This window comes from Melopsittacus undulatus, chromosome 6, assembly GCF_012275295.1.
Source record: "Melopsittacus undulatus isolate bMelUnd1 chromosome 6, bMelUnd1.mat.Z, whole genome shotgun sequence".
NCBI classification, from domain to species: Eukaryota; Metazoa; Chordata; class Aves; order Psittaciformes; family Psittaculidae; genus Melopsittacus; species Melopsittacus undulatus.
This window is the reverse complement of record NC_047532.1, coordinates 14,753,933-14,781,323: the sequence shown is the minus strand read 5'-3', so window position 1 is coordinate 14,781,323 and position 27,391 is coordinate 14,753,933. Positions and strand designations below refer to the sequence as shown.

Here is a 27,391-nt window from a genome sequence, read left to right as displayed (position 1 = left end):
CTAAATACACATAGACAAATCAGGTAACATGAATTTCACAGAGCAAACAGCAAGAGAATGGCAAAAACAAAAGAACCAGCCAATGAAAAGCTGCTTGAGATTCCTGAAAACCTCTTCAGTTTTTACTAGTTCAATATTTATAGCCAGTAAATAATTACAAGAGCTTCACATGTTCAACTTCCATTTTCCAGCTATTCTCTGCTATTGAAATAACAGCAAGATTAATTATAGCCATAAAAAGGCAGCATCAAACCCTATTATGACCATTTCTGTTTATGAATTGCATGAACACATTACACCAATAGGAAAAATACTTAATTGTAGTGTCTAAATCTCTCTAGCAGTCAAATAGCAACAGCTCAAAGTGGGAACGGGAATGGGAACACTGCGAATGTCAAAGCTTGCAATGCTACATGAATAAGTGTCTTTCTCACAAGGCAACACTACCTGGGAAAAGAACAATAAAAACATCAGAGAAGACTGCATAGGTATTTCTTATTGGTTTTCCTTTAGGACTCATCTCTGTGAAGAGATCCTCTGAGATACAAGCTCTAAACAACTTCCCTTCAAGGAAAAACACATTTTCTTTTGAACAGGTATGACTTAAAACTCTTTAGCACCGGCAGAACTGAAGCACAATCATTACAAACCCTAAATTCATTTACATCTGTAGGTAAGTAAAATGCTGAGATCACCAAAGCCATGTAATCATCAAAAAGGAGATGTAATTCACTGCCCAAGAGCCACAGATAAAGTTATCCTGCTACTAGGGATAAACAGCTTGGCTTTGAGTTCACTGTATTTCCTTTGATGTAAAAGGATAATTTCACACTTCAAGAAAAGGAACAGGATGCAGGAAAAACTAGATTTGGTTCCTTACCCTTGACAAAGCCTTCTTGTGTTAATCCCTACAGCTCTGTGCCCTTTGGGATATTGAGGTCAACTTGGGGTTGTCCATAAGGACACAGCTAGAGGCATTCAAAGCAATTACACTAGTCATGGAACCAGAGGCACTTGGGAAGCAAGTGTACACAGTGGCTGAGCCAGGGTGATTAAACCAGGAGTGAAGGAGCATATCTAAGAATTTGAAGAGTTATAGACACTCAGGATAAAAAGGACTTTCAAAACTCTGCATGGAACTATAAGCCAGGATCCATAGGGAACTACTAGTCTGCTAAAAGGCCTCAACAGGTCTCTGTCCATCTCTAGTGTATCATTAAACACTTCCATTCAAAGGAGTTTTCTAGAGCCTGGCACCCTCTGCTAAGTAAACCTGGAAGCTCGGGCACAATAAAGGCAAAAATGAATTAGTTTTTTAAGTTATATTTTGGATGTGGTGAAACATTGACAGAGGTGAGTGAACAATGCAAAACCTACATCCTGGTTGTCAAATTGTGTCACTGAACAAGACAAAACTGTATCCTGGAGAGGCTGAGGGTACAGTATTGGTTCAGCCATCAGAAGAGAAGGCTAATGGAAGATTCTATTGCTGCCTTTGACTACAAAATGGGAGGGACTAGGAATGATGGAGCCAGACTGTTCTCAGAGCTGCACAGTGACAGGATGGGAGGTGACAGACATGTGCTGCAACAAAGGAAAGTCTTGTAATAATGATTCTTTTTCATTAGTAAGAGTGGTCAAACATGAGGACAAGGGTCCCCTCTGAGCAGGGGATTGGACTAAATGACCCCAGAGGTCCTGCCTATCTTAAATTATCCCATGACTTCATGGACAGATGATCACGGCTCTTTTAATTTTACTCTGTCTCAATACACTGGGTCACATTGACAAATCAAAGCTTTCACCATGAGCCTTACAAACCAGCCTGGGCATCTGGAAAATGAGACTGCCTCTTTTGTGCCTTGTCACTGGGAGGATCCTGTAGCTGTGGAAGTGCTTCCTCACCCTGTATCTTGTCCTTTGTTTTACAGATGTTTTACAGCAGTCCTCAGCCGCTGTAATTCAGCAGTGATCCCAACAGATCACCAGGGACAGTGACAACACTGTTAAAGCTGCTGTATTTAATGCTAGCAATAGCCAGTTAGCATAGTAGGAGTGTTGTCAAAATGCATACCTGTATGTCTGACATTACCATCACCTTATTCAACTGCCTAAATGGTCTGTAACAAATTAATCCAACAGACTAGTCTTTAATTTTCACATTCTACTGCATTTACAATCCCCCATCATCATATCACATATGTACAAACAGATCTGCTCTTTATGTTGGGAAAAAAAAACCCCACACCAAAACAAGGCAAAAAAATCCTCTTTGTTACTGCCCCAGGTCCTACAGCTTGATTTGACCTAGTTTTTGATTTTGCTGCTTGAAGTTCAAGGGCCAGTGTACGTGACGTCCTGAATGAGGCAGTCCATCCTTCTCCAGGATAAATTCTCCACGGGCAGGGAATAAGGGAATAGTATATTAAGTCACTTTGCACAAAAGCACAGTAACGTCACCACACTCAGTCATGCAGGAGATCTGTATCAAAGAAGAGTAACAGAGATGTAATATTCTTAGGGATGAATGCAGTGCTAGGACAGAACTGTGCATTTGGGGGTGAGCAGTACCATCATCACCACCAATAATTACTGAATTTTGCATTGGGGTAACTTAACAGACAATGAGGTCAGACCTGATCACCACAGTGAGAGCTCAGCATACACAGAAGCAGCACACAAAGCGCCTAAAACCATAGAAAATACCCATTAAAATCATAACTGTCAAGTTTGGATACATCTCCCTGAACAACTCATGACATGCACTACAAAATAAAAAAGCACTGGTACTGTATTTCAAACCAACGCTCAGGGTTTGATTTTATATCCCGTCTCCATTTAAAAATCTATTTCCAGGACTGCTGCAAACCACCCTATTAAACGCAATATGAATTCAGATTTCCCCTTCCCTTTTTTTCCCTCTCATAACACCCTACTATACCTTCCTGTATAATGATTTCTGCTCTTAACTAGGAGAATGTCACATATCTGATAGAGAAATAAGTGGTGAGTTTATGCTGCCTGCATTCCTCTATCTCATTATATATACAGTGTCCTAAGGCAAGAGTTTGCCAGCTTAGATTTTCACTTGCTCCATCCCTTTAATTTGTGTTCCCATCAGTGCTGTTACTGTTTGTTAGCATTTGTTTATATTCTTCTCCAGAGATATTTGTTGTTTAAGTCTCTGATTAAATAATCAAAATACTTCAGAAGGAAATTTAACATTTCCTTCTGTAAAAACCAGAATGATTCAGTACCTGTGCTGGAACAGCATTAGGTGGGTAACATTCATTTTGCTGGAGGTCTTTTTTAGCTCAGTAAGAAAATGACTTCCCTTCCCCCTCTCTCAGCTTTAAGAAACTAGATGGGAAAAGGTGAGGAATCTTTTCATATGCATAAGCAATGCCTGTGTATATCAGCAGCAGCTGCACTGCAGCTCCAGGGTGATCACCAAGCCACACTGGATTGCTTTTAGTGAGAGCAATGAAGAATAAGGCCAGGGCTCTGGCCATGGTGGGCTCTCCAATGAGAGAGTACATGTAGGCTCCAAAAAACCTCCTGTAGTTGCCAGAGGGCTGCTGCTGCATAACCTTGCAGAAAACAGTTTTCAGATCCTCAGCATTCGAGCCTACTCTGAGGTCAAAAATATGTCTGTACCCCAAAACAGCTGCTGGTGAGGTATGTGTGAGCTCCAGGCGCTGGGCTGAGAGAGGCACTAACTGGACTCCCACCACTTCGAGATGCTTGGCTATCCTTTTAAATGATCTGTGGGGAGCTCCTTGCATGCTAAGAAGCTGGCACCAGGAAGATGAAATCCATTATTGTTTCAGAGCACCTTCCAGCAGCAGTGGTTCTGCACCCACAAGGCTCTCCCTCTTGGTGGGCAGGAAGTAGCAGCAATGACTGATGTCAAACAGGAGGACAAGCCTGCTCCTTCCCTTCCCAGCACATATCTTGCAAGGCCAATGTTGTTCATTTGCTTTGTGTACCAGCAGCCAACCTCTCCTGAACAGAGGCCTAGTACAGGCAATTGCTGAACCTATAGAGACTTTGTGATGGAAGATGAGGCTGGAAGTTGGCAGGGCCAAGTACAAACTCTTCCCCTTCCCCACCAGCAGCACCACTGCAGCACAGCTAAATGGTGTTTTTTTGTTCCTCTCACACACCATCCTATTTCTTTTCATTTATTGTGTTTCTCAAAATAGCTTTATTCTCTTCAATATTAAATTCCTCCTCCCTCTTCTCCCACCCCAGCTCCAATCAACACAACTTCTTGAATGACAAATTCAGTCCCCTCCACCCTGTGTAGACAGCACTGATTTCTGAGTTCACATGGGTTTGCTTCTCTTGATTTAGGGGCTCATTCTGCTTCCACACAGAAACAGAAACCATAACAAAACACACCTCCCCCCCAGACTAACAGTATTTCTGATGATAACTCCAGAGAGAGCAGATCCAGCCCACAAGATGCCCCTGAATAGATCAGCTCACAGAAGAGGGGGACACATTTCTTTGAAACCTTAATATAAATTAAATGAGACAAAATAAATTCAGCAACCAGATAATAACACTAAAAAACTGACAGATGGCAGAACACTGAGGTTTAGTGGTGACACTCACATGCTACATGAATAATTCACTTGGGCCAACCTATGGATATGAGAATATGTTTAGATTAAGGATCTGGCTCAAAGAAAAGGGAGTAAATGTAAGCATTTTCTTACCAAAACCAATAACCATCTTCTCCAAAATAAGCCCATCCTAGAAATTAATCAACCTTTAGCTAGTACCAAAACTCACAACAGGGAGAAGTCCTATAGACCTTGTCAGTTGAGCATTCAGCTGAACTTGAAAGATCCCCTTACACTGTCACTCCCAGCCACATTCAGTGGCTTGAGGAAAATGCAGGCTGCAAAAATAAACCAAAAATATCATGAATAGCAGAAAAAGGCCCACACATCCAGGTCCAAGAGAAGTCAGGCAGCTGTGATGTTGCCTCACCTATCCGATGGGAGAGAGGTCATGATGTCCTCAACACCTGGGGATGGATAACAGCCCTAGAGAGGATATAATCAGGTACAAAGCTGAGTAACTTCAGTGATCTGGGAAACAGGAAAAGCCAAGGCTTTGTAGCAGAGTTATTAAAAAATTACTATAGACTGTTACCTTTAACTGAGCGTTAGAGGTGGGGACACAACATCTCTGACTACCAACAAGAGAGCACAACATGTATTTAAAAAGCACGCCATAAGAGGATTCAGAAAATAAAAAGCCATTTAGCAGGTGCCTATAGGCTGAGAGGAACTGCCTTGTTTTCATCACATTCTGAGGTGGAAATACTCCTAAAAATGCAAGTCAGCATTATCAGTGCTCTTAACCTCCCTTGTTTGAAAGGACTATGGACAATGTCCCAGTGTCATATTAACTGAGGAATAACCCTAGATCCTGGCAGAGATCCTGGCAAGTATGTGGCCTGTCTGAAAGAAATTGATTTTATAAAGCAGTATGATCTTGCCAGAGGCAAGAAATCTCTGTTTCCCAACCTGCCCATTTCCTAAGGAAACTGCAGCGTAGGCTCCTCCAAAGGGCTGTGTAGAAAAACCAGTCATGGGGGTCTGCAGTCATTCCTCAGCCACAGGGAGAAAGTTCAGCCTTGTTTTCATCAGGGAGAAACAAAATGGGACCGGAAGGAAAAACCATCCAGGAATATCCAACTACACATTTTACCTCTCATTACATTTTCTGTCTGTGATTATGGCCTCTTCTTTGCCCTTAACTAACACACACAAAGCCTTTTACATTAAGGGTACAAATTAAAAGCAAAGCCTAACACCCCAGTTTCTTGTGTAATAGCCTGCCAGGTTTATAACTCACTACTATCTTGAGCAGTGTGGTTGAAGTCTTACAGACATATATGAATTATAACCCCACAATCAGCACTGTGCTTATACATTACTAAGTTGATGCTGTTTCCCCGCAGAGCAGATTGGATCAGCCTTTGAGATGACACATACAAGATACAAAACATCTGGAAAGAATGTCCTGAGCATGCAAATTAAAGCCTATAGCTATCAACAGTCATCAGATTAAAACTACATGATCTTCATCGGATTAAGCGTGAACTTCAGATCTGAATAATCCTATAAAACAAGTGAAGTTCCAAAATTCAACTTGCAGATATTTTTAAGATTTGCAAGCAAGCTCTTAATTGGTACAGACAGAAACACTGGTTTCTCCTGTGAGATAGCCACAAGTCAAGATATAGGCTTGTATCAATTCTCATGTGAGTATCGAGATACGAGTTCATGCATCTTTTCAATAATTAAGTTTTAAATGTAGAGTGAATCCTAGAATGGTTTGGGTTGGAAGGGACCTTAAAGATCATCCAGTTCCACTCCCTGCCACAGGCAGGGACACCTTCCACTAGACCAGGCTGCTCCAAGCCCCATCCAACCTGGCCTTGAACACTGCCAGGGATGGGGCAGCAACAGCTTCTCCTGTGCCAGTGTCAGGGAAGAGCTTCTGCCTAAGATCTCATCTCAATCTCCCCTCTGTCAGTTTAAAGTCATTCCCCCCTGTTCTGTCCCTACAGGCCCTTGTGAAATGTCCCTCCAGCTTTCTTGTCAGACCCTTTAGGTACTGGAAGCTGCTGTAAGATCTCCCCGGAGACTCCCAGAGAGCCCCATGTCCACAGAGAATGAAATAATGGGGGGGGGAGCTGGCTGGAACAGAAGATGAAATAGCTACAAAAGGAAAGGAAGATGAGTAAAGGAAGTTGTCAGCAGTCTCAGCATTGCATGGCCTATACCCAGCTCATGCTGTGGCATCTGATGAGAGATTTAGACAATGACTGCAGAGAATGGAACTGCTTATTTATTCAGCCCCTCTCCTGACAATCAGGTAGTGGAAGTAACTTTAATAAGATGGCTTTTGACTAAGAAGGGTGCAGGGTGAAAGACCAACAAACACAGAACATAAATATGTTAAAGTAGTTACTGAAGAGATTTTTATTTTCCTGTAGCCTGTATATGGCTACAAAAATGACTTTATTTTATGCAAGGGAAGCACATTTATCTTCCTTAATTAGGGGGAAAGCAGGACTGGTACTAGGCTTAAAAATGAAAGTATGGTTAATTTTTAAGTCTTTTATGTGCCCTGTTCTGGTGAAATTCAATAAAATACTTTCTCCAACACTCGAGACTCATGGGAATATATTTGTGAAGTGCATGACTGGAAATTCAATAGAATGCCTTGTACTAGTTTCTTGGTCTGCCCAAGAACAAATCTGCAGGCATAAGTAAGCACACAAAGAGAAGTCTGCATATTAGTTAGTGTTTTCATTAAAATACCCCTGGGATTCCCTTCAACTCAACATCAGACAACCCTTCACAGTCCTAGAACAACAGAGCACAAATGGACCTCCTCAGAGAATCAAAAAACAAGATTATATGTGCTACATGAAAACAAAGCATATTCTTTTACTTACTGAATCAATGGGGTTTTAAAAGGTGTTACCTGCAGTTAACATCTGTCATACTTATTCTCAGTTTTAGTTATTTTACATCATCTTTCATCTGCTACTTTCTTCTTCATTTGTTCTCAGAGGCAAAAACAATTAAAATTGAGCAATGTTCTAACACTGCAAAGTTCCTCTCTAATGGCAGAAGTGCTGTCTGCAGTGATGATCAATCCCAGTATGCTACTACACAGAACACTACAAATCTGAGATTCCGAAAGGCCTGATACCAGGTGACTGCGAATCTTCATGCACTGCTGCTGATGACGAGCACTACAACTGGATAAACTTAACACAGCCAAAGATGTTTTGAACCCTGTTCCAGACACAAATAGTAGGTAGTGCTGCCTGAATCATAGTCTGGAAAACTCATACACTTTTTAAGTTTGGAAACCATGTGATTTGAATGACCCATATCTTGTGTCTTTCATTTCTGTTCTAATAGAAGCAAAAGTTGACAGATCATCCTGTAAGTGCTGGGAATAACACCTCCAGTTTCTCTATGCTTTGATAAGACAACATGTGTGAGAAGTGATGGTGTATGTACCATCACTTCTCTGTGCTACTCACTGCATGCTGCTTCTGATTCATCTGACCCATCAGGACATTCTTCTTCACCATCACATTTCCACCTGGCTGGGATGCAGTGGCCATTGTCACAAGTGAAATCTGACTCAGCACAAGTTTTCTTTGCTGCAAGGGAAAATAAAATACATTACTTGCAATGAATATACGCAGCGCAGAAGAGCTCCACTGCATCCAACCCCATAAAGGACAATACTGATTGCTCTGTATTAAGAAGATTCATTTCACATTCAACATTTGATTCTTCATGACAGAGTCCAACAGGTATCAAAAATGGCACTCCTTCTTGCTAGAACTCTTACCCCTCCATTATTTAACATGGATTCACTCTTTATGTCTTTTTCCAGACATTCAAAAATCAAAGATATTCTTTTTTCAAAACAATTTTCTAAGGCTTTTGCTACAAAAGGGCTGCTGCTTACACGGAACTGAAAGTGTGCTGCATAATTTACAGACAGGTAAGACAGACGACTCTCACTTCTGGAGTACTATAACCTAAATAATAATGTTTTTATCTGTGCAATCTATCTGTGGCTTTGAAGTACATCTGTCACCATCGTAGATGATCATAGAGCACTCCTCCAAACACTAAAAATCATTTCATTAAATGTCAACCACTCCACGCTCTTTGCTTTGTTTGAATTAATCTAGGGTTTGAAAAAGATGCAAGACTTGAGCTCAGGCAATTAATTGATCTACTTCTCTGTGCCAGTGACGCAGCACCACCAGTGCCCTGTAATACTAGTCAGCATCTTTCCACTGCAGCAAAATAAAGCTGCCTACAGATATCTGGCCTCTTCAGCACATGGCCTCAGTGTCAATGTGATCATCAATCAGTCACTGCTCTTGCAATGGTGACTTCAGTAGATTTTCTGCTAGCAACTGGATTGAACAGCCATGCCTTGAGTCATGAGCAACGGCTCAGTGTTATCACCTGTGAAGTGCAGGACTCTGTGGCTAACTGGTATCTACTTTTGTTGGTGACCAATTTACCCGGAAGTGTTGGCAGTGAGAACAACTGTTTCTCCCCTCTGCAAAGCTGCTCACAACCTAATAGGATCACTGGAAAATTCAGGTAGGAAAGGATCTCAGAAGGTCAAGTCCAATCTCCTGCTCAAGACAGGGTCAGCTCTGAGGTCAGACAGGGTTACTCCATGTTTTATCCAGCCTGAACTTAAATCACCTCAAGATGGAGACAGCACAACCTAGCTAGGCAATCTGCTTGCCTGCCCTCGTGGTGAGTTTTGGGCTTTGTAGCTATTCCCTGATGTAAGCCATGTGTACACGATTCCTACATCAGTATTTCTTTCAGCAAACATTTTCAAAGCATTAAACACCACAAATAAGCCTCTAGGAATTGATCTTTTATTCTCCTTTCTTTTTTTCTTAGATGAGCTGCTGTCAGGGAGGGAACATATTAAATATCGTTCACGTGCCTGCACAGGAAACAGAAGCATCACTGTGTGAGGTACGGGAAATGTCTACATGGCCAGAACCAAGTACTCCCTTTCTAGTACACAGAACATATAGCTTCCCTGAACAGGCACCCAACAGAAAAACACTGCAAAGCATCACTAAGCAGCTGTACAATCTCTGTAAAGGATGCACTTTACAAAGAGAACATACATTTACTCCACTTCTGTTGCTGAATGAGACAGACTCTGGGGAGGGGGAGAAGACAATTTTCAGGTATTCAGAACCAGATATGAACAAATATAGAAAGAAAACCCAACCCCATATAGGCCAAGAGTTTTACATGAGATCATTCATACTAAGAATCCAGTCATTGCAAAGACATCGCACATCCGTTATCAGGGGGGAAAGACTTTCCTCTTTAGCACCCCTGGTTAAAATCCCAAAACTTGTGAAACCAGCTATGATGCATCATTTTTGGTGTATTTAATGCAAATTTGGTTTCATTAGTTTGTTGTACTTAGAAGTCAGTAACTCTGACCAGATACTGATGGGATATGCATGCAATAACTGAAGTTAGAGCACTGTGAAACTGAGTGGGTAAAGTGTTAGTATCTGCTCTCAGGTGATGGTTAGGGCAACTACAATTGAAACAATCACATCTTCATCAGAACAGCAGAGACCAGTATAATAACGGAGACATAAGAAGCTTAATGTTTAAAGTGTATTTAGTTTTATACTAGCTCTTTCAATGTCCTAATGTCTTGCTTTTTTCCATAGGAAAAACAGCCTTTTATTTACTCTTTAGAGATCAAACCAGCTACTTTTCCACCTAATATAAACCTCCTCCTTTCCCACCAGTCCAGGACTGATCCCTGTTACTTCCGGGACACATGGATACAAGCATGAGTGAAGGGGTCAGCCGCAGAGAGGAGCGTCGGGCATCCCCTTCACCATGGCCAACCTGCTCGCAGCAGATGGTGGCACTGATTGCTTTGTTCCCTTGACACTGCTCCTCGGCAGCACAATTAATAGATTGCCAGGATTCACAAAAGGGGGAGAGCAGCACCACTGCCAGTCCCAGGGTGTCATTTGGAAGGTGTTAATGTGTTCCCCCAGTGTGGCTCCTCTTTGCTAAATGAAGCTGGGCACAAACCACTCCTCAGCAGTAGCTGAGATGGAGAGTCTTACCCCCGGCCGCAAGCCCACCTGAAGGTCCAACAGCCCTGTGCCAGAGAAATAACCGGGATACAAATGCATTTGGTCCCTTGTTTGAATCTAAACTGTCTAAAAGGAACAGGATTAAAGGAGGTGGAGCTCAAACCTCTGATTACTATACTTCTACAATTATTATTTTTACTCTTTTTATTATTGACATTTTATGTACTGTATTTTATTTGTTACTCTTTTTTACTATGGTCACTCTCCAAATGCTGGGGCATGGCCATGCAGACTGTCTTAATCCCAATAAACTCTGCTTTGTGTTACAATCAGCAACCTGAATTCTTCAAACTGTGAGAACACAGACGCACTGTCTCATTTCTCACCTCTAACACAAGACTGCAATCACTTTATTTCCAACCAGATTCACCTTCTGGCACTCAGTCGTCATGTCTCTGGGATCACAACACAGGCAGGGAGCAGTTAATTAAAATACTAGCTCTCTGTCTTTTTCCTCCTTTTGCTGTTTCAAGTCTGATACCATTTTCTATTAATCTCCCATGTTATACAACTTTCTTCTATCAATTCCCTATTAAAATTTCATTTGAGGCTCACACCAGAAACTGGCAGTGGTGCACTAAGATATAAAATAAATAAATACATCCCTTTTAGACAATGGGGAGGACACAGGTTCACTTTATGGTTTCACCTGGCTCAGAAATAGCCAAGCAAAATTAATTGTTCCCCTGAGATCCATTTCCTTTGCCGTAAGCAGCCCAGGCAGCTCCGTTCCCATGTCTCTTCCCAATGAAGATAAACAAACAAGAGTCAGTAGTCACAGTATCCCTGTGCCTCTGCTCCTCGGGGAGGGGGGGGCAAACTGATACCTGGAACAAGAAAAGAGCTACTGAAGCGTACACAGAGCCTTTCATCTTCTCTCCTGCTCAGATGCAGAGAGTGACACCAAAGAGACTGCCTGTCTTTTGACTCTTGCTTGATTAGCCTATGGTACCTGCTTTTCCCCCTCCCACATCTGCAGCTGGACAGATATGTTGGGAACTCCAGGGTGGAAGTCAGTGCCTGTGCAAACATGGGCTTTCCAAAGGAAGGCTTGGTCAAAGGAAGGCCTTCCTGCTGCTCTTCACCCAGGAAGAAAGTCAAGCGGGGGAAAAGGGGGATCAGCTTTATCCTGCCATGACATAAAAATACCCAGCATGCTGAATGCTAACTGACCTGCATCAAACCAACAGTCCCTCACTCTGCAAAACATCCTTTCATTACTCACATCCCTTTACCCTGAAACTGCAACTGAGGATTCAGGTTCATCCCTGCAGCAAATTAAACGCAGAGTTCCCAGGGTGACTGGTTTAGCGTATGAACATTTATAGAGGGAATTCATAAAAAAGCAATCACTGGGGATATGTGTAATTAGACTGGAGGAAATAAACATATATAGAAAGGAGTAAATCTTGTACTGCCTGTAAGCAGGGCCTGCATGATCTAAATGTGACTTCTAGCTCCTAAAAACACCTCTCTGATATGTCAGATCCCTGACTCTAAAGCCAAAAAGGTATCTGAACCTAAATGAAAGGTCCAGGATTTAGTCTTTCTTCCTCTTTCTCATAAACCCCAACATCCTCACACTGCCCTCACAAGCCCACTCAACCTCACTTAACTTTTGCCTCAGTCCTAAAGGCTTTACAGGGCAAGAATATCTTTATAGTTACTCTTTATAAAACACCAGGGCCTGTGATTCAATTTCCAATTCATGCCTCTTGTTTACTCCTGTTTTGCACATCTGTAATACTAAGCAACACACCACTCTACAATAATTTCATTGCTTGCTAATTTCAGTGTGAGCTGAAAAGCAGAATGAACATATTTCCTCTCTTATCACCCACAGTTCTGTGAGCAAAGCTGTAGCCATTCAACAGCAGCAGTGATGTAGAAGGACATACAAAGCACGTTTTTGGGTTACAACTTGTAAAGGACAGTTATAATAAAGATCCCCCAAGTGAATAAACCCCTATGTGGTAATAACAGACTCTAAACACAGGATTTGTAGATTAAGGGTTTCGTTCAAACTCTAGGTTGTGTTTCCAGATGAAAAACCAGGCTGATACTAGTATCCTTGAGCGTTAACACACAAAGACCCCGCAGACTGTACTCTATCCCCATATTCCCCTCCCAGTAACTGCTGGTCAATTTCCACCTATTTTGACAGGGGGGAAAGATGTGGAAAATAAGCCTGCTCTTCCAAGTTCCATAAAATTGGCAGCTGAATAGGGAACAATCAAAATCACAGCCCCACAGAGGGAAAGGTGGGCAGAAAGCAGCCATTGGACTGGTCTATGGCATGTGTCACCAGCCAGCTATCCCAGCTGGGTTTACTGCAGAGGGAGGAAGGCAGCTAGGGATTAAAATACAAATGACCAAAAGCTGCAGACACCAAACCCATTGAAAACTGGTTTCATTTTTTCTGCTATTCCTTTACACAGCTATTTTAACTTCTGAATCAACACCAGACCTACTATCAAACTCTGTATCTGTCCTCATTTGCAGCCACTATTCAGCCTTCTTGCAGAAACTAGTTTCAACCATGCCATTGTAGAAAGAAAATAAAACAAAGGCCACACAATGAAAGTTTTGCTGTAATCCTTCTGCAGCTGTAAAATAGCACAACCCTGTAGGATGTGAGAATGGGAAGAGGATGGTAGGCCAGAAAGAGAAACTGAAATTCAGAAAACAGGGTCTTCATTTCATGTTGGAAAACTTCAATGGTACCTTTGATCAGTGACATATCAGAGACACTGACAAGACTTCACATGAGAGGAAGAAAAGCAGCATCGCATGAATTCAGGTGCTTAACACAGATCATCACCATCAGTCAGCCCCGAGAGGGGCCAACTGCAGCTTGAAGTGTGACACGGAACACAAGCTGCCTCCTCCCAGAACAAAATACATCATTATTACGGCTCACTCTGCACTTCCTAAGGACCTCAATTAATCCAGTCTCACAAGGAGCAAAATACACCCCAGCTGAATCACTTGCTTGGCCCAAGGTGGTTTTCTGCTTACTAAGAGAAAGGTAGAGGCTGGGCGCATTATTCAGCTCTTAAGAGAGATTCTGGACTATACAAAACTTGACAGCAAAGCCATCAGCAAAGGCATCTTCAGTTTATAACCTCAAAGCTTATCCAGTTCCAACCCCTGCCACAGGCAGGGACACCTCCCACTAGAGCAGCTTGCTCCAAGCCCCTGTGTCCAACCTGGCCTTGAACACTGCCAGGGATGGGGCAGCCACAGCTTCTCTGGGCACCCTGTGCCAGCGCCTCAGCATCCTCCCAGGGAAGAGCTTCTGCCTAAGAGCTCATCTCAGTCTCCCCTCTGGCAGGTTAAAGACACTGCCCTTGGCCTGTCCCTACATGCCCTTGTGAAAAGTCCCTCAGGATTTCTTGCTGTCTCCTTTACACACTGGGAGCTGCTCTAAAGTCTCCCCTTAAGGAGCCTTCTCCAGGCTGAACAAGCCCAGCTCTCTCAGCCCATCTTCCTGCTGCTAACTAACATGGTACTGATTTTGCAAAGGAAGAAGCGTAACACTGTGTAGGACAATCCACCCTGGTGTGGGCTCCTGGTCACAGTAGATGGAAAAAGAGCACTCCATTCCTGGCAATAGCCAGCTTCCTCTTCTTAAGCACCCAAACACTGGGCACTGGGAGCCAGCTGCACCTCACTGCCAAGTCCTCAGCATAGGAAGTCCCTACAAACAGCAGCAGACAAGATCCAAGAGCTGAAATGTCAGGAAATCCTAGCAGATGTGGACTGTCGAGCCCTTTTAGTTTTCAGACAGCTAAAGACACCTTGAAGCAGTGAAAGGGAATATTTAAACACTCTCTGAATCTGGACACCTTTTTTTTTTTTAGCAATGCCATCCCAGCAGGCTATTACATTTCTAAAGCAAGATTAATCAGATCACCTCAAACAGCCAGTGCTCAGACACAGACCATGGTCTCTTTGATACTTAATACATAAGAAACACATTTTAAAGAACCTTCTCCCCAAGACCCCCTGAACCAGCCCCGGAAAACAACATTCAGTTGAGAGAAGCCCAGTCAGAGGGTTTGGGACTGTTTGAAGCTGCTATCACAGCAACCAAAACATGAAGCTACTGAGTCTAAAATAGCCTCCCTGATCAATCAGATCAATTAAAGAAGAAAAGAGATGTGATTTTTCATTAATATCAAGGGTATCCACCTTTGCACATTTAAATGATAATGTGCATTAATTAGAATTATTTAAATACCTTTTCAGCATCATGTATAACACTGAGTTTAATGTGAGGAAAATGGCAGCACCTAATTACCAGCTATGGAAAGCACAGCACACTGAAACAACATTTGGGTTTGTGTATGAAATTAAACTGACTTCAACCAACAATCACATGCCTTCATTGCCAAGTTTACTCATGTAATCAAGGCAAAGCCTAATAAATTTTTCACAGGCTGCTGCTGTCATTTCAGACTTCAAGAAGGGGCTGTATGCTCAAAAGGTGCTCTGTTTTTTGTCTACCCTACAAGTTGGTTTAATGAATGCAGGGTTTGTTCCTACACACCATGTTTCACCAGGAGGAAAAGCAGGAATTTCAGAAGAGAATTCAAGGACAAAATGACCATTTGTGTTGGTGTGCTCCTTCAAGGACAGCAGGCATCTGTAAAATATACTGCGTGGGTCTTCAAGGTAAGTTCTCCTTTGGAGTTCAAAGGCTTAGGCAGGGCTCTGGGGCTTTGTTCTGGGGAGCTTCACAGCTGGGAACTGCATGGGCAGAGCTCAGGCGCTGCCTTACTTCAGAGGAACATGCTCCACACTGCTCCGGGCAAGGCTCCCTCCAACATCTGCTCCCTCCATCCTTCCTTCAGCTTGCTTAGGTTTTTTTTAAGATCCACTCATAAAACATCAGTGATCTTTTAAGCTGTACAAACCCAGGCTCTGTGACAATTTTCACATCGCTATTCTCCAGGAACCTGCATCACCTCAGTGTTCAAGTCTCTGGAGTTTTAAAGAACAAACAACAAACCCATATGAAAATAAACCTATCTCTTCCACCATCCTACCTGAAATGGGAGAATCACATCCTTCTGGAGAAGAAGGAGCAAAGAAGGGAGAATTTTTCCTGCTAGCATTGTATATACACTCCCAGCTCTGCTCAGAAATATGCTGACAAGCCTGTCCAGCCTGCAGCCACCTCTGGGTGCCACCAATCAACCTTAGGGCAATGTAGCAAGTTGTCAGGTGTGAAGTCCCTGCCACTCAGTGTCAAAACATGCCCACTGTCAAACCTCACTGACATCCTCACACAACAGCAGCAGCAGCGATAAGGAGGGTGGCAAGCATACAGACAGGGTCAGGCTCAGAAAGGGACATTTTTATTACAGTAACGTTTATTCAAGGTAGCACCCTATGAAAGGACTATCAGCAAGCTCCTCTCACAGAGACCTAAGAACTTGAAAAGCACACGTCATGCATGTCCTCAGTTACATGTACACAAACACAGAGTCATTAAATGCCATGCCAGAAGTCATGCAGCAAATCCATGGCATGGCCAAGGATCTGACCCACATCTTTCAGCCACATCTGCCAGTGTGGTTATCTTAGACCCAAGCCACAATTTCCTCTTTATGGAAAAGAGCAGCCAGCACTCTGCTGTGGAAGTTGAACGTGTTTCCAGAACTCCATATTGCTGCAGTCACGACCTCTTCAAAGGATTTGGTATGCTCCGAGTTTCCAGTTTGTTTCTAAATATTTCTTTGACTAAAGCTCATCTGCACTGACTTTTGCTGACAGAATTGCCAGCTTTGTCTGTCTGCTCTCAGTTTTGTTTTGCTTCTTTTTAACAAGCAGCAAGACATGGTTGCAAGACACAAGCTCTTGGGTGGCACCTACACGTATGTTCTCTCACAGTGAAGGACGTCTGCAACTCCTCAAGAGGCACTTGACATTATTCCGTCTATTTCTGAGAATTAAACACTAGGGGCCATATTCTACCCTGATGAAACATCACCAAAGACCATGAATAATTATTGGCCTCAGCAGTCTCTGTGCAAAATAGGGACACAGATGTTCTCATGACACTACATGATGTTTGTTTTCCATCTAGGTTTTATAACCCTCAGCTTAAGTCAGTTATGCGCCTCAAGGAAGCACCTGTAAATTCTATAAGATGGCCAGAGAGATACAACAATGTTCCTGCACAGAGAAGTGAGAACACTTTAAGGGTAAATTCATCTCCAGTTATTCAGAAAAGGAGAGAAAGGAAGAGGCTAAGACATGTAAATGCGGATCCTTCCACTAGATGATGCTGAGAAGGAATACAAGGAAAAAATTCTTCACCACAGGGGTCCCAAGTCACTGGCACAGGGTGCCCAGAGAAGCTGTGGCTGCCCCATCCCTGGCTGTGTTCAAGGCCAGGTTGGACACAGGGGCTTGGAGCAAGCTGCTCCAGTGGAAGGTGTCCCTGCCCATGGCAGAGGTTGGAGCTGGATGAGCTTTAAGGTCCCTTTTGACATAAACCATTCTATGATTCTATGAACAGGAGAGCCCTCATATAGATAAATTTCTACTCTGATTGGTGTTAGCTGGTGGTACCAGAATCTCCAAGACCAGTGGAAAGGATAGCAAAGAACATGCCCAAAGCCTGAAGTATTATTCTTTGCCTGGGCTATGCTGCCACATCAAAACACTACAACACTGGAGTTTATAGATGAAACACCATGCTGCAGAAATTGCTTTTCACATCTTGGACACAGTATTTAAGTTCTCATTGTCTGAATTTAGTGACATTAAAGTACACCAAAACAAATCATGACACCTTTGGTAGAATTTGATGCTAAGTTGCTGCAAGTCAAGTTTGCAGCAGGAGGTAAATGCAGGAGTCCCAAACTCTCTGTAGAGTCAGTCACAACAAGCCCACATCACGCTCTCCCAGAAGTTGCTTGATCTACACTGTCTTTGGGGCTAAAATAAGACATTGATGGCAACCCTCTACCCCTGGCCACACATTTACCACCTCACTGCAGGCATCTTTCACAGCTGTGTGAGTGTTTTGCAGCCCAGGTCACTTGGCCAACACGGGCTGAGAGAGCATAAACCACATCTGCTGGAAGCAGCAGCGATTCCACCTTTCAGCCACCTTTGCAACTGAAAGCAGAGCAGCGTGATTACACACTGGGAGTCCCCAAAACTGCAGGCAGAGTCACTTCCTCTGCAGCTCAGCCTTAAAACAGCCGGAAGAGAAATATATACCATTTAAACCCTGGTTTGCAGGACTTGGCATGGGTCCAGGCTGAACACTGTTACTACAACTGTGTGGGAAAACAGTAACCTGAGATTTACACCTGTGAGCTCTGTGCGCTTAAGCATGGTAAAACATACAAATAGGACATTCCTATGAACAAACATTATATAGTCTCCAAAATGTGTCAGCTGCCAAAAGCATGGGTATCTCTGATCTGTGACATAAATTATCCAAACTTAATGTCATCCTGGAAACTCAGCAGAACTCAATGCAAAACTCAATCTCTAACAAAAGGGTAAAAAGGAAAAGCAGCAAAGGCTCTTCAAGAATCAGGATTGATGACCTAAATCTCGAGGACTCAATCCTCTGGGTGGCTTTCTGTTAGTAGAAAACAGGGAGAAGGGGACAAGAGAAGCAGAGAGCAGATCCTGGATGGCTAGGAAGATATCACCAGTTCTGTGCACAAATACATGTGGGTGGCCAGTAGGGAAAGGCAAATGGGTCTGTGCTCCTGATTAGGGAATTAATGTGTAGTACCACACCTGAGCATCCTGTGTGGAGCCAACAGCAAGGGAAATGAAGCTGTTTCTCTGCTTGGTTCTGCTGCATTTATTTACTATTTCTTTTTAGAAGCAGCACTGCAGTTGATGTCACTTCTATACATGGTCCAGTTGCTTAACATTGGATCAATGTTTGCTCTTGGTCTCCTGTTCCTACTTTAATCAATACATCGCAGGGTGAAAAACCCAAGAAATGCTCTATTCAGTTAAAACACCCCATGTACCATGGTTTCCTTTTCTGGGAAGCTAAAATACTACAGTTAAAATACCCATTGCACAGTCATGGAAGAATGAAGAGTCAATAGCAATAAAAGCAGTAGGGATTTTTCTAAAGACTTAATCTATTGTTTTCAGCTTTATCCCCTTTCTTATCTGCTTTGTTTTCAGCTCAACTAAGGCACATTTTGGAATGAGTTTGCTTTGTAGAATTATTAAAGTTCTACTTTCTGACCATTATCCCAAATTCTTTACCTGCTTCAGACTTCAGAAATGGAAAATTGGAAGTAGAAACAGCATACACAGAAAACCTCTTTCATAGTAAATGCTACTGAAAAGCATTTTATGTCATAACAATACATATGACATAGGAGCTTGCATTGAATTAACTAGGTAACAACACAGAATGTCCAAGATGATAAAAAAGAAATTCAGACCCTAGTCCTTAATGATCTTTAGACAGACCAGGGCCATAGATGTCCCTGTGTATTTACCTGTGACGATACCTCTTCTACAGCTCTGTGAGCTGCTCTGTAAAGGAAACTTGAATTGCATCCAATGACTAATTTGCCAGGAATCTTGCTTTTTAAGACCACTGAATCAGAGCTCTGGGAATTGTAAGGGATCGCACACAAAAGCATTTTCAGAAATGTCTCCAAAGCCAGCATCGTTTCAGACTGAACAGCAGGTTCATCCTTTGATCCAAGTCTGTTACAGAGGAACAGCGCCAAACACATGTCTGGTAATATTCTGCCAGGAAGCACGAGCGGATGGGCTCTTGCATTACATTAAGTGAAGTGGTCAGGTTATGAGTTAGGCATCGGTCATGTAGTTCCTCCATTCAAGCACAAACCTCTTCACCCATCATCGTGTGTTGTCAAATGCTTTTGTGCATGGCAATATTAAATACTAGTACCCTGGGGATGGGAAATGAATAGGCACAACATGGAAATTATGATGCATGCAGCAATACCCTTTAACCTATTAACAAGTATGACCGAGATTACTGATTCTGAGCTGTCTAATCATCGAGACAAGAAGACATCAACAGCTACTGTGTCACACTGACGGGGCCTTCAATGGCAAGTGTGGTTCAAAGGTCCATAGGAAACACAAAAAGGCTTTATCTTTTGATGTAAAGAACAAAGCTACCATGTGGCACAGCATCACACTTGCAATTAGTCAGGAAAGTTAATACAGCAGAAGCAGATGGTGGAACCATGTCAACATTTTTAGTGGGCACATGTCCCCTTACTCTTGAGTTGCTGTGAACTCAGGTCATGGGCAAGCAGCAGGCAGATTGTCAATAAACTGGACCACACCAGGGATCAACATTACCCTTTTATCTACCCATCTGAGGTACCTGTGTGCTCCCTCCTCCACTGGAATAGCTCCCATCTTTCACATGCTTCCTCGCCAACATATCCCCACACCACAGGGTAGCCCATTAGCATGGAGGGAAACTGAGGCAGAGACACGTTCTCTATCCCTGGTTGCGCTGGGAGATGCTGACAGGGAAAGGCATTAAAAACCATACCTCCACTGGCCCTTACAGTGCTCATTTCTGCAGCCAAATGAGTTACCAAATGCTGTATGATTCACTTGTACAGCACAGCTACAGCACATGTCACTCCAAAGTACTTTATACATTTGCAAAGAGCAATGGCTGCTCTCATGGTTCTCACCTGCCAGTCCTAAAGCTCCACTAGCACAGGACAGGACAAAAGGCTTCTTGTTCACCCCCAACAGCACTGGCTGCACAGAAAATGTAAAACCCAAACCAGGAGGATAACACAAAGAAATACAATACAGGAAACACTGCAATTCCTATGACTTTGAAGTGCCAGGCCTGCAGACTTCAGACAAAGTCTCCTCTGCTGTTATTGTCAACCAGTTCTGCCCAATTCCCCAGCTCTGTACCTCGCAGGTTTCAATAGTACCCAGGTGAGGATGGTAGGAGCTTTCAGCTCTCTAAATCATTTAATTAAAATCAAATGAACAACCAGCAGTTAGTGAAGCTGCATGTCTGCTCCAGCCACTACAGCTGCCGAATTCTGTAGCCCTCGGTCCAATCTGATTTCCTTTAAAGCTCCTGGCAGCCCGTTAATTAAAACGCATTATTCACAGCTTCCAGTGGCTGGAAACCATGGGATGCACTTGATGGAATTTATGCAATTATGTACAGCCAGTCCTGGTGACAGGCTCCATTCTTGCTCTCGCTCTCCTCTGCTCCCACACTCGGCTGTTTCCTTGCCTGCAGCTTGTCCACGCGGCGCCGTTCGGCCGGGGCCTGCCATGGTGGGATTGGCTGCCATGGAAATGAGCAGAAGGCAACAAAGGAACCACGAGTCTCTCGCTGGAGATGGACGAGTTGCGAGGCGATAGTGCAGGAAAGCCAAGACAAAGAGAAACCAATTTGCCTGCTGCCTCTAAACAGAAACAACACTCCCTCTTTGTGCAAGGAGATGTTGATGAATAGAGTTTTCCCCTCATTTAAAAGACCAAGCCCCTTGCAGCCAAACGCAAGCAGGCTAGGCGGATGGAGCATCATGCCTTTGGTCCTGTGTAGTGGGGTCCATTTGTTAGTACTTTGTGGTTTACATCAGTAATGAGATGATCCCAAAGCAAACCCAGAAGATGTGTAGTTCAACTTACTTATTAATCAATCCTCATGTCACTCATACAGCAGCAACAGCTGCAGACAGATCTCTGCTTTCAGAAGGCTTTCTTTCTTTACTCCGTTATTAAGCAGTCAGGCTCATCAGCAATTCCCCTGACTTGATAAGAAAAAAGCATCTTATACATTAGAAGGTATGACTGAAAAGCATACGAAGTCTACTGTGTCTTTGAACTGATTTCCAAAGATGTATGGAAGGGATTAAAAGCAGCCCTCCATAGAGGACCTGGGGGTCCTGGTGGATGAAAAGCTGGCATAACCCAGAGGCGTGCACTTGCAGCCCAGAAAGTCAGCCATATCCTGGGTTGTATCAAAAGCAGTGTTACCAGCAGGCTGAGAATGGGATTCTGCCCCTCTGCTCTGGTGAGACCCCCATCTGCAGTCCTGTGTCCAGCTCTATGGCCCCCAACACAAGAGGGACGTGGAGCTGCTTGAGCAAGACCAGAGGAGGCCACAGAGATACTGTGAGGGATGAAGCAGCTCTGCTCTGGAGCCAGGCTGAGAGAGCTGGGCTGGTTCAGCCCGGAGAAGACTCCTTAAGGGGAGAACTTAGAGCAGCTCCTGGTGCCTAAAGGGGGATTATAAGAAAGATGGGGAGAAACCTTTTAGCAGGGCCTGTTGCAATAGGACAAGGTGGAATGTCTTTAAAGAGGGGAGAATTAGACTAGATATGAGGGTGGTGAAACACTGGCACAGATTCCCCAGAGAGGTGGTCAATGCCCCATCCCTGGAAACATTAAAGGTCAGGTTGAACAGGGCTCTGAACAACCTGTTCTAGTTGAAGAATTCCCTGCTCAATACAGAATGATTGGAGTAGATGACCTTTAAAGGTCCCTCCCAGCCCAAACCATTCTGTGATTCTGTATGCTTTATGAGAATAAAAGGAACAAAGTTCTAGAGAACTGTGAACTTTTTACTGCTTAAAGAGTCCCACATGAACACTGCTGAAAGATTGAATACCATAAGCCCAACACATCCATGTATATTACTTCCCCACCCCCATGTGTTTCTCACTCTTGGGTTTTTTATTATGAGGCCAGTGACTTATGTAAAACCTATGGAAACTATATTTAATGAGACGTAAAAAGAAGACAACTCTGAAAATAAGCTGCTATCAAAGCAATAGCTTTCTTCCAGCAATACAAATGTGGATTTTGGCCCTATTCTCCTGTGGTTCATGCACAATAGGAAAGAAAGGCAAAAAGCAGAGAAAGCATTTCTTATGTGATGCAGAAGCAGCTCTGCAGATTTCGGTAATTCCAAACACCCAACCTGCCTCCACTGTGCCCTCAGCTGCTGTGAGAAATGGCTTACCTGCTCTGAAGTAACTGCAGCTACTCCAATTCAGATTAGTCTAAAAGCCTCTTTCACCAAGATGCATTGCAGTAGTGCACTGCCATTACTTAGGTGCAGATTTAAGTACTAAGAAAGAGGTATTTTTTGCCACAGGAAGCTCACAGACACAGGGGTTTGTATTGATATTTGGCTCCTAATTAAGTCTTTTGTCACCGTGATTTCCATAAGATCAGCTAGGAATGGATTTATAGGGCATCAGTGACCATGAAAACATCTCAGATGTCTGCTCTGCTTTCTCTCTTTCACAGCATTGCCCATTCTGTACTAAGTCCTTGTAGGTGATAAAAGTACCAATGCTTTCTATCCAAAGCAGCCAGAACGAAACACCAGACAGTTTTCAATGTGAAAATTGGCAATATGTTTTAGACTGCTCAAAAGAGGAGTTTCTTAAAGCCTATCTGTTGAGGATGGAGTCCTAAACTTGTGATACTTCAGTAATATTCTGGGCCTCCAGACACTAAAAACATTAATCTAAGAGTACATTTTTAATTCAACAGGATAATGGTATTATTTTAAGTAATCTGTTAGTTAAGTCTGTTACCTCACACACAGAGGCAGTACTGTGTGGCTACCACTGCAGTACAGCAAATGATCTATAGCCCCCAGCTACAGTACCCTCTAAAAACTAAAAAGTAGCATCAGAACCAACAAGTGAGATTCAGGGGTGAGAATTCTACCTCCAGAAAGAGGGACAGCATTCCCAAACTCAGCCTGTCAGAAATCACTCTTCCCTGAACAGCAGCACACAGAAGACCCTATGAAGGCTATGGCTACAAGGTAAAGTTAAAATGTTCAGCTACCAAATTCCATCCAATCTGTCACCACCAGAATTGGGACCGGTGAGTAATATCAGAGCTAAACTTCCCCTCTGCAAATGGTTTCCAGTCACCTAAGTGTTACCAGGGCAACTCCAGCAACCAGAATACAAATCACCTTTGGGGTACCACTGTAAACTCCGAGTACTCATCAACTCTGCATGCAAATTTCCATCACAGCAATTTAAGTGACAACTGTGTAAACAGCAGAAACTATTAAGCTATCACAGGAGTCAATGGTACTATAGTCAGGAAAAATGTTACTGGAGGCAGCAACAAAACGGAGCAAAAGGAGGAGGAGACACAGACTAAAAAGTTCAGTCTTGTAATTCACGAGTGCCAGGCAAAGGTTTCTCATCCCCTAGGAAACCTCACTTTTTCTTTGACTTCTTGTCCTGGAAATCAACTATAAATCAGTCCAAATGTTGGGACTTTATGTAGAAGAAAACCAGGCGGCTTTGGGAGTCAAGAGATGCCCAGTTGCAAACAGCCCTGGAGTTATTTCCATTGTTTTATTTCTGACAACTGCAACCATAAAAAAGATGAAAAAGAAGAAATGTACCTTTTTATGCCTTTGACACCTGTGTGTGAGGCCATCGTAAAACCTGGTGTTCAAGAAATGATCTGCATGCACAAGCCTCTGTGGGAAAATACTGATAAACGAAGCACAGCAGTAGTTATGTTACCAGCCTGAAAAATTAAGTTAGTAAATAACTTCAGCAAGTGGGCATATAGGGACTTCAGCAATGTAAATTAGAATGCTAAGATACATGACAGGCTTAGAAATTGAAGAAAGGGGACGAGGGATGGGTGGGAAACACTGAAAGCTGCACTCCCCATTATTGCTAAGTGATGTACAATAAAGGTTTATCCTTTTGGGACATTTTTCACTGGAAAATCCCAAACACTTTACAGTCAGAACAGTCAGAGACAGATTTTCAGGAGCAGACTGGTAATACCCTCAGTTTTAGTCTTCCATCAGGAGGTAACTTCATCTGAAGCTTCTCATGACCAGCAAGACCCAAGAGAGCTCTGGCCAAACTCCCTCCTCTCCCTCCTGTCCCATCTTGATGCAAACTATAACAAAAACAAAAGGCCAACAAAGCAAATCCCCCAAAACCAACACCACCACAACAAAAAAAAAAAACCTGCAGTCCTGCATTTTGGTGGAAGCACACTGAACTGGAGCCCTCGAGAACAAGCAGTGGGGCAACAAAAACGACAGAAAGGTAAGTGAAATAAACCCCTCAGCTACCAGAGCCATTTAAGCTGTTCCTTGTTACGTTAGCTATATGAATAAATAAAATTTATTATTAGGCTCCATATTCCTACATCAATACTCTTGTAATATTCCTATCAGGAGATCTGGATCCTCTGGCAGCTTTGCAGATCCACCCGACAAGTGAAAGCTGGCACAGAAGTCCTGCTGTCCACAGCTCACGTAGCTGCTTGGATGTTGCTGAAGTGTTCACACACCTTTTTCCTCTTACAGAGACACTTTTATCAAGTGCTTGGCTACAAGAAGATTTCCTGATTAAAGTGTCAAGTGCAAGCAGTTCAACTGCGGAGAGCTAAAAGCAAGGCAATGTGAGCCTGACCGCTCTGTTCCACCTTTCTTTTGCTAAGGTGAAGTCCTCTCTACCAGATTAATAAAGTGCAGGTTTTCAGTGAAAATTCTCATTCTCCTGCCAGGTTAAATTGCTGCTGGATATGACCAGGCAGGAGCCTCTGTTACAGAATGACAATTTGCCTGGTGGGACACTCCAGGCAGCTACAATCACTTGAGACATCAATTGTTCCATAGAAGATGATTTGGGAGACAACCTCCTGTTTTATTAGGCCTTCCCTTGCCCAGCTGGGAGCAATTCATTAAATCACAGAAGAGTTTATTTCTGAAAGCAAGAGAACTCTCTTCACGCCTGTGCACTGAAAAATCCTCATGTTTTATAGTATATGAACATTCAGGAAAGTATTTTGTAGAGCCTACTAAGATCTGCTACTTGTGTGAGGAGTCAAGAAGCGCAGTTGTGCCAGCACACAGTGGTTATCATACAGTAAGGGAGCACCTGATGGAAACATAAGGTTTTAGTGACAACTCGAGATAAAAATGGGATCTCGCTGCCATGCTGGGCTACATAGGCTACATGGTAGGCTACGTGAGCCCAGTATGACTTGGACATTAAGTGCAACCGGGTAAGAGGAGTGCAACACAGCAAATGAGTCATCAGTTCTAATGACAATGTGTTGAATTGGCTGCGCCATGCAGGCTGTCCTCTGCAAATCCTGTACTGCCTCCAGCCCATGGCTTATCTTGTGTGGTCACCAGAGCTAGGAGAGATGAATGCAGCTTTCAGGCCAAACCTGCTAGGCAATCACCTTGATGTGGATAAAAAACCTGGACATAAAGAACTCCAAATTCCCAAAGATCCCTCTCAATATTCACCATTGTCAGAAGCTGCCCATAGGGTGGATGAGTCCCCCCAGAGCCAGACATGGGGCATTTAAAGGGTTGAGTATCTAGAACAGTGCGATATTCAGAACCTGCCAATAACTCTCAACATCTTTTCATCTTGGAATCAATCTGGCAGCTGAGGTTATATACCTCAGAACTTCCCTCAGGCTTTCAATCTCAAACAACTTGTCTGCTCCTTCTCCCTCCTTTCCCATTTCAAATCAAGTTGTAAGCAATACAGTCTGCTCACACTTCACACTTGCATTAATCATCTCACTTTTGCCTGGTTTCATGAGACACTACATTTTCCAGAAGAACTAAGTCTAAATGGAAAGCTCCTAACTCCCAAGCAGATGCAGCTCAGTGCCCTGCTGTGGTTCCTGGCCAGCCAAGTGAAGCAAGACTCTCTAAAACCTTCTGGCCACCTAGAATATGAGGAGCAGCAGCTAGCAACAGCTCCAAGGATCAATCTGCATTCAGAAATGCTTTACTGCTGTAGCAGCCACTATGAGCAGGGGAATTCAATGGCATTGAACAGTGATCAACTCAATAGAAAAAGGCAGTTTGAGGAGTAATTCCCACCAGACTCCTTAAGCTTGATGCACATTCACTGTAACTCCAATAAAATCAGAAGAGGATTTAAATATAAGCCTATCTACATCATCCCTTCAAAAGTCATACATGCAGAAACAATTAAAGACTGGCAGCTTATTGATGAATTCACCACCCCTAGCTTCCTTAGAGTTTTTCTTTGCTCCTTCACTTTGAAATCCAGGCATTTAACATTTAAGGTTCTGCACTTTCCCACTTGCTTGTTCAACAGCCCCAGGTCATAAAATGTGTAGTCTCTAGCTGTGAGGAGAAAACATGCTGTGCTTCAATAATTAGCTCAAGTCCCTGATAAAGTTACTGAAGCACTAAAACCAATATAAGAAATAATGGTTTCAACACCATTGTGAACACAAGGATGAAATAAAATCTGCATTCAGAGTACTTGTCATATTCTATGAGGCTGCATGTGTGCTGGTGAAATCACAGCAATGCAGTAATTAAATGCTCAGTGATGTGTGATATAGGGATTGGGAAGCCTACCCAGTCTTCTCGTTATGCTGCCAAGTCCTTCATTCTCAGACTGGAGGCACTATGGAGGCAGGAGGCACCTCTGTTGCACATTCTCTTTGCAAGTCAGTTCATAGAAACAAGACAGAGTCCCTAATTTCTCTGTCAGGCTTTTAAAACTACAATCACCAAAGCCAAGCAGGAGGATGAAAGAGCACTATGCTCAGTCACAACCTCCCAGCTCACCAGTCATTCTCTCCGATTGTTTTGAGATGGGAGAGGGAAGGATT

At 43.1% G+C, this 27,391-nt stretch overlaps 1 protein-coding gene across 2 annotated transcripts in view; it reads right to left on the bottom strand.

The window, feature by feature from the left end:
- LRP8 (LDL receptor related protein 8) overlaps positions 1-27,391 on the bottom strand; it is a 192,437-nt gene that overhangs the window by 67,696 nt on the left and 97,350 nt on the right. For both annotated transcript variants that reach the window (XM_034063524.1, XM_034063525.1), the window contains exon 3: positions 8,087-8,209. In XM_034063524.1, coding sequence (XP_033919415.1) covers positions 8,087-8,209 — 123 coding nt within the window. The remainder of the gene's footprint in view (positions 1-8,086; positions 8,210-27,391) is intronic.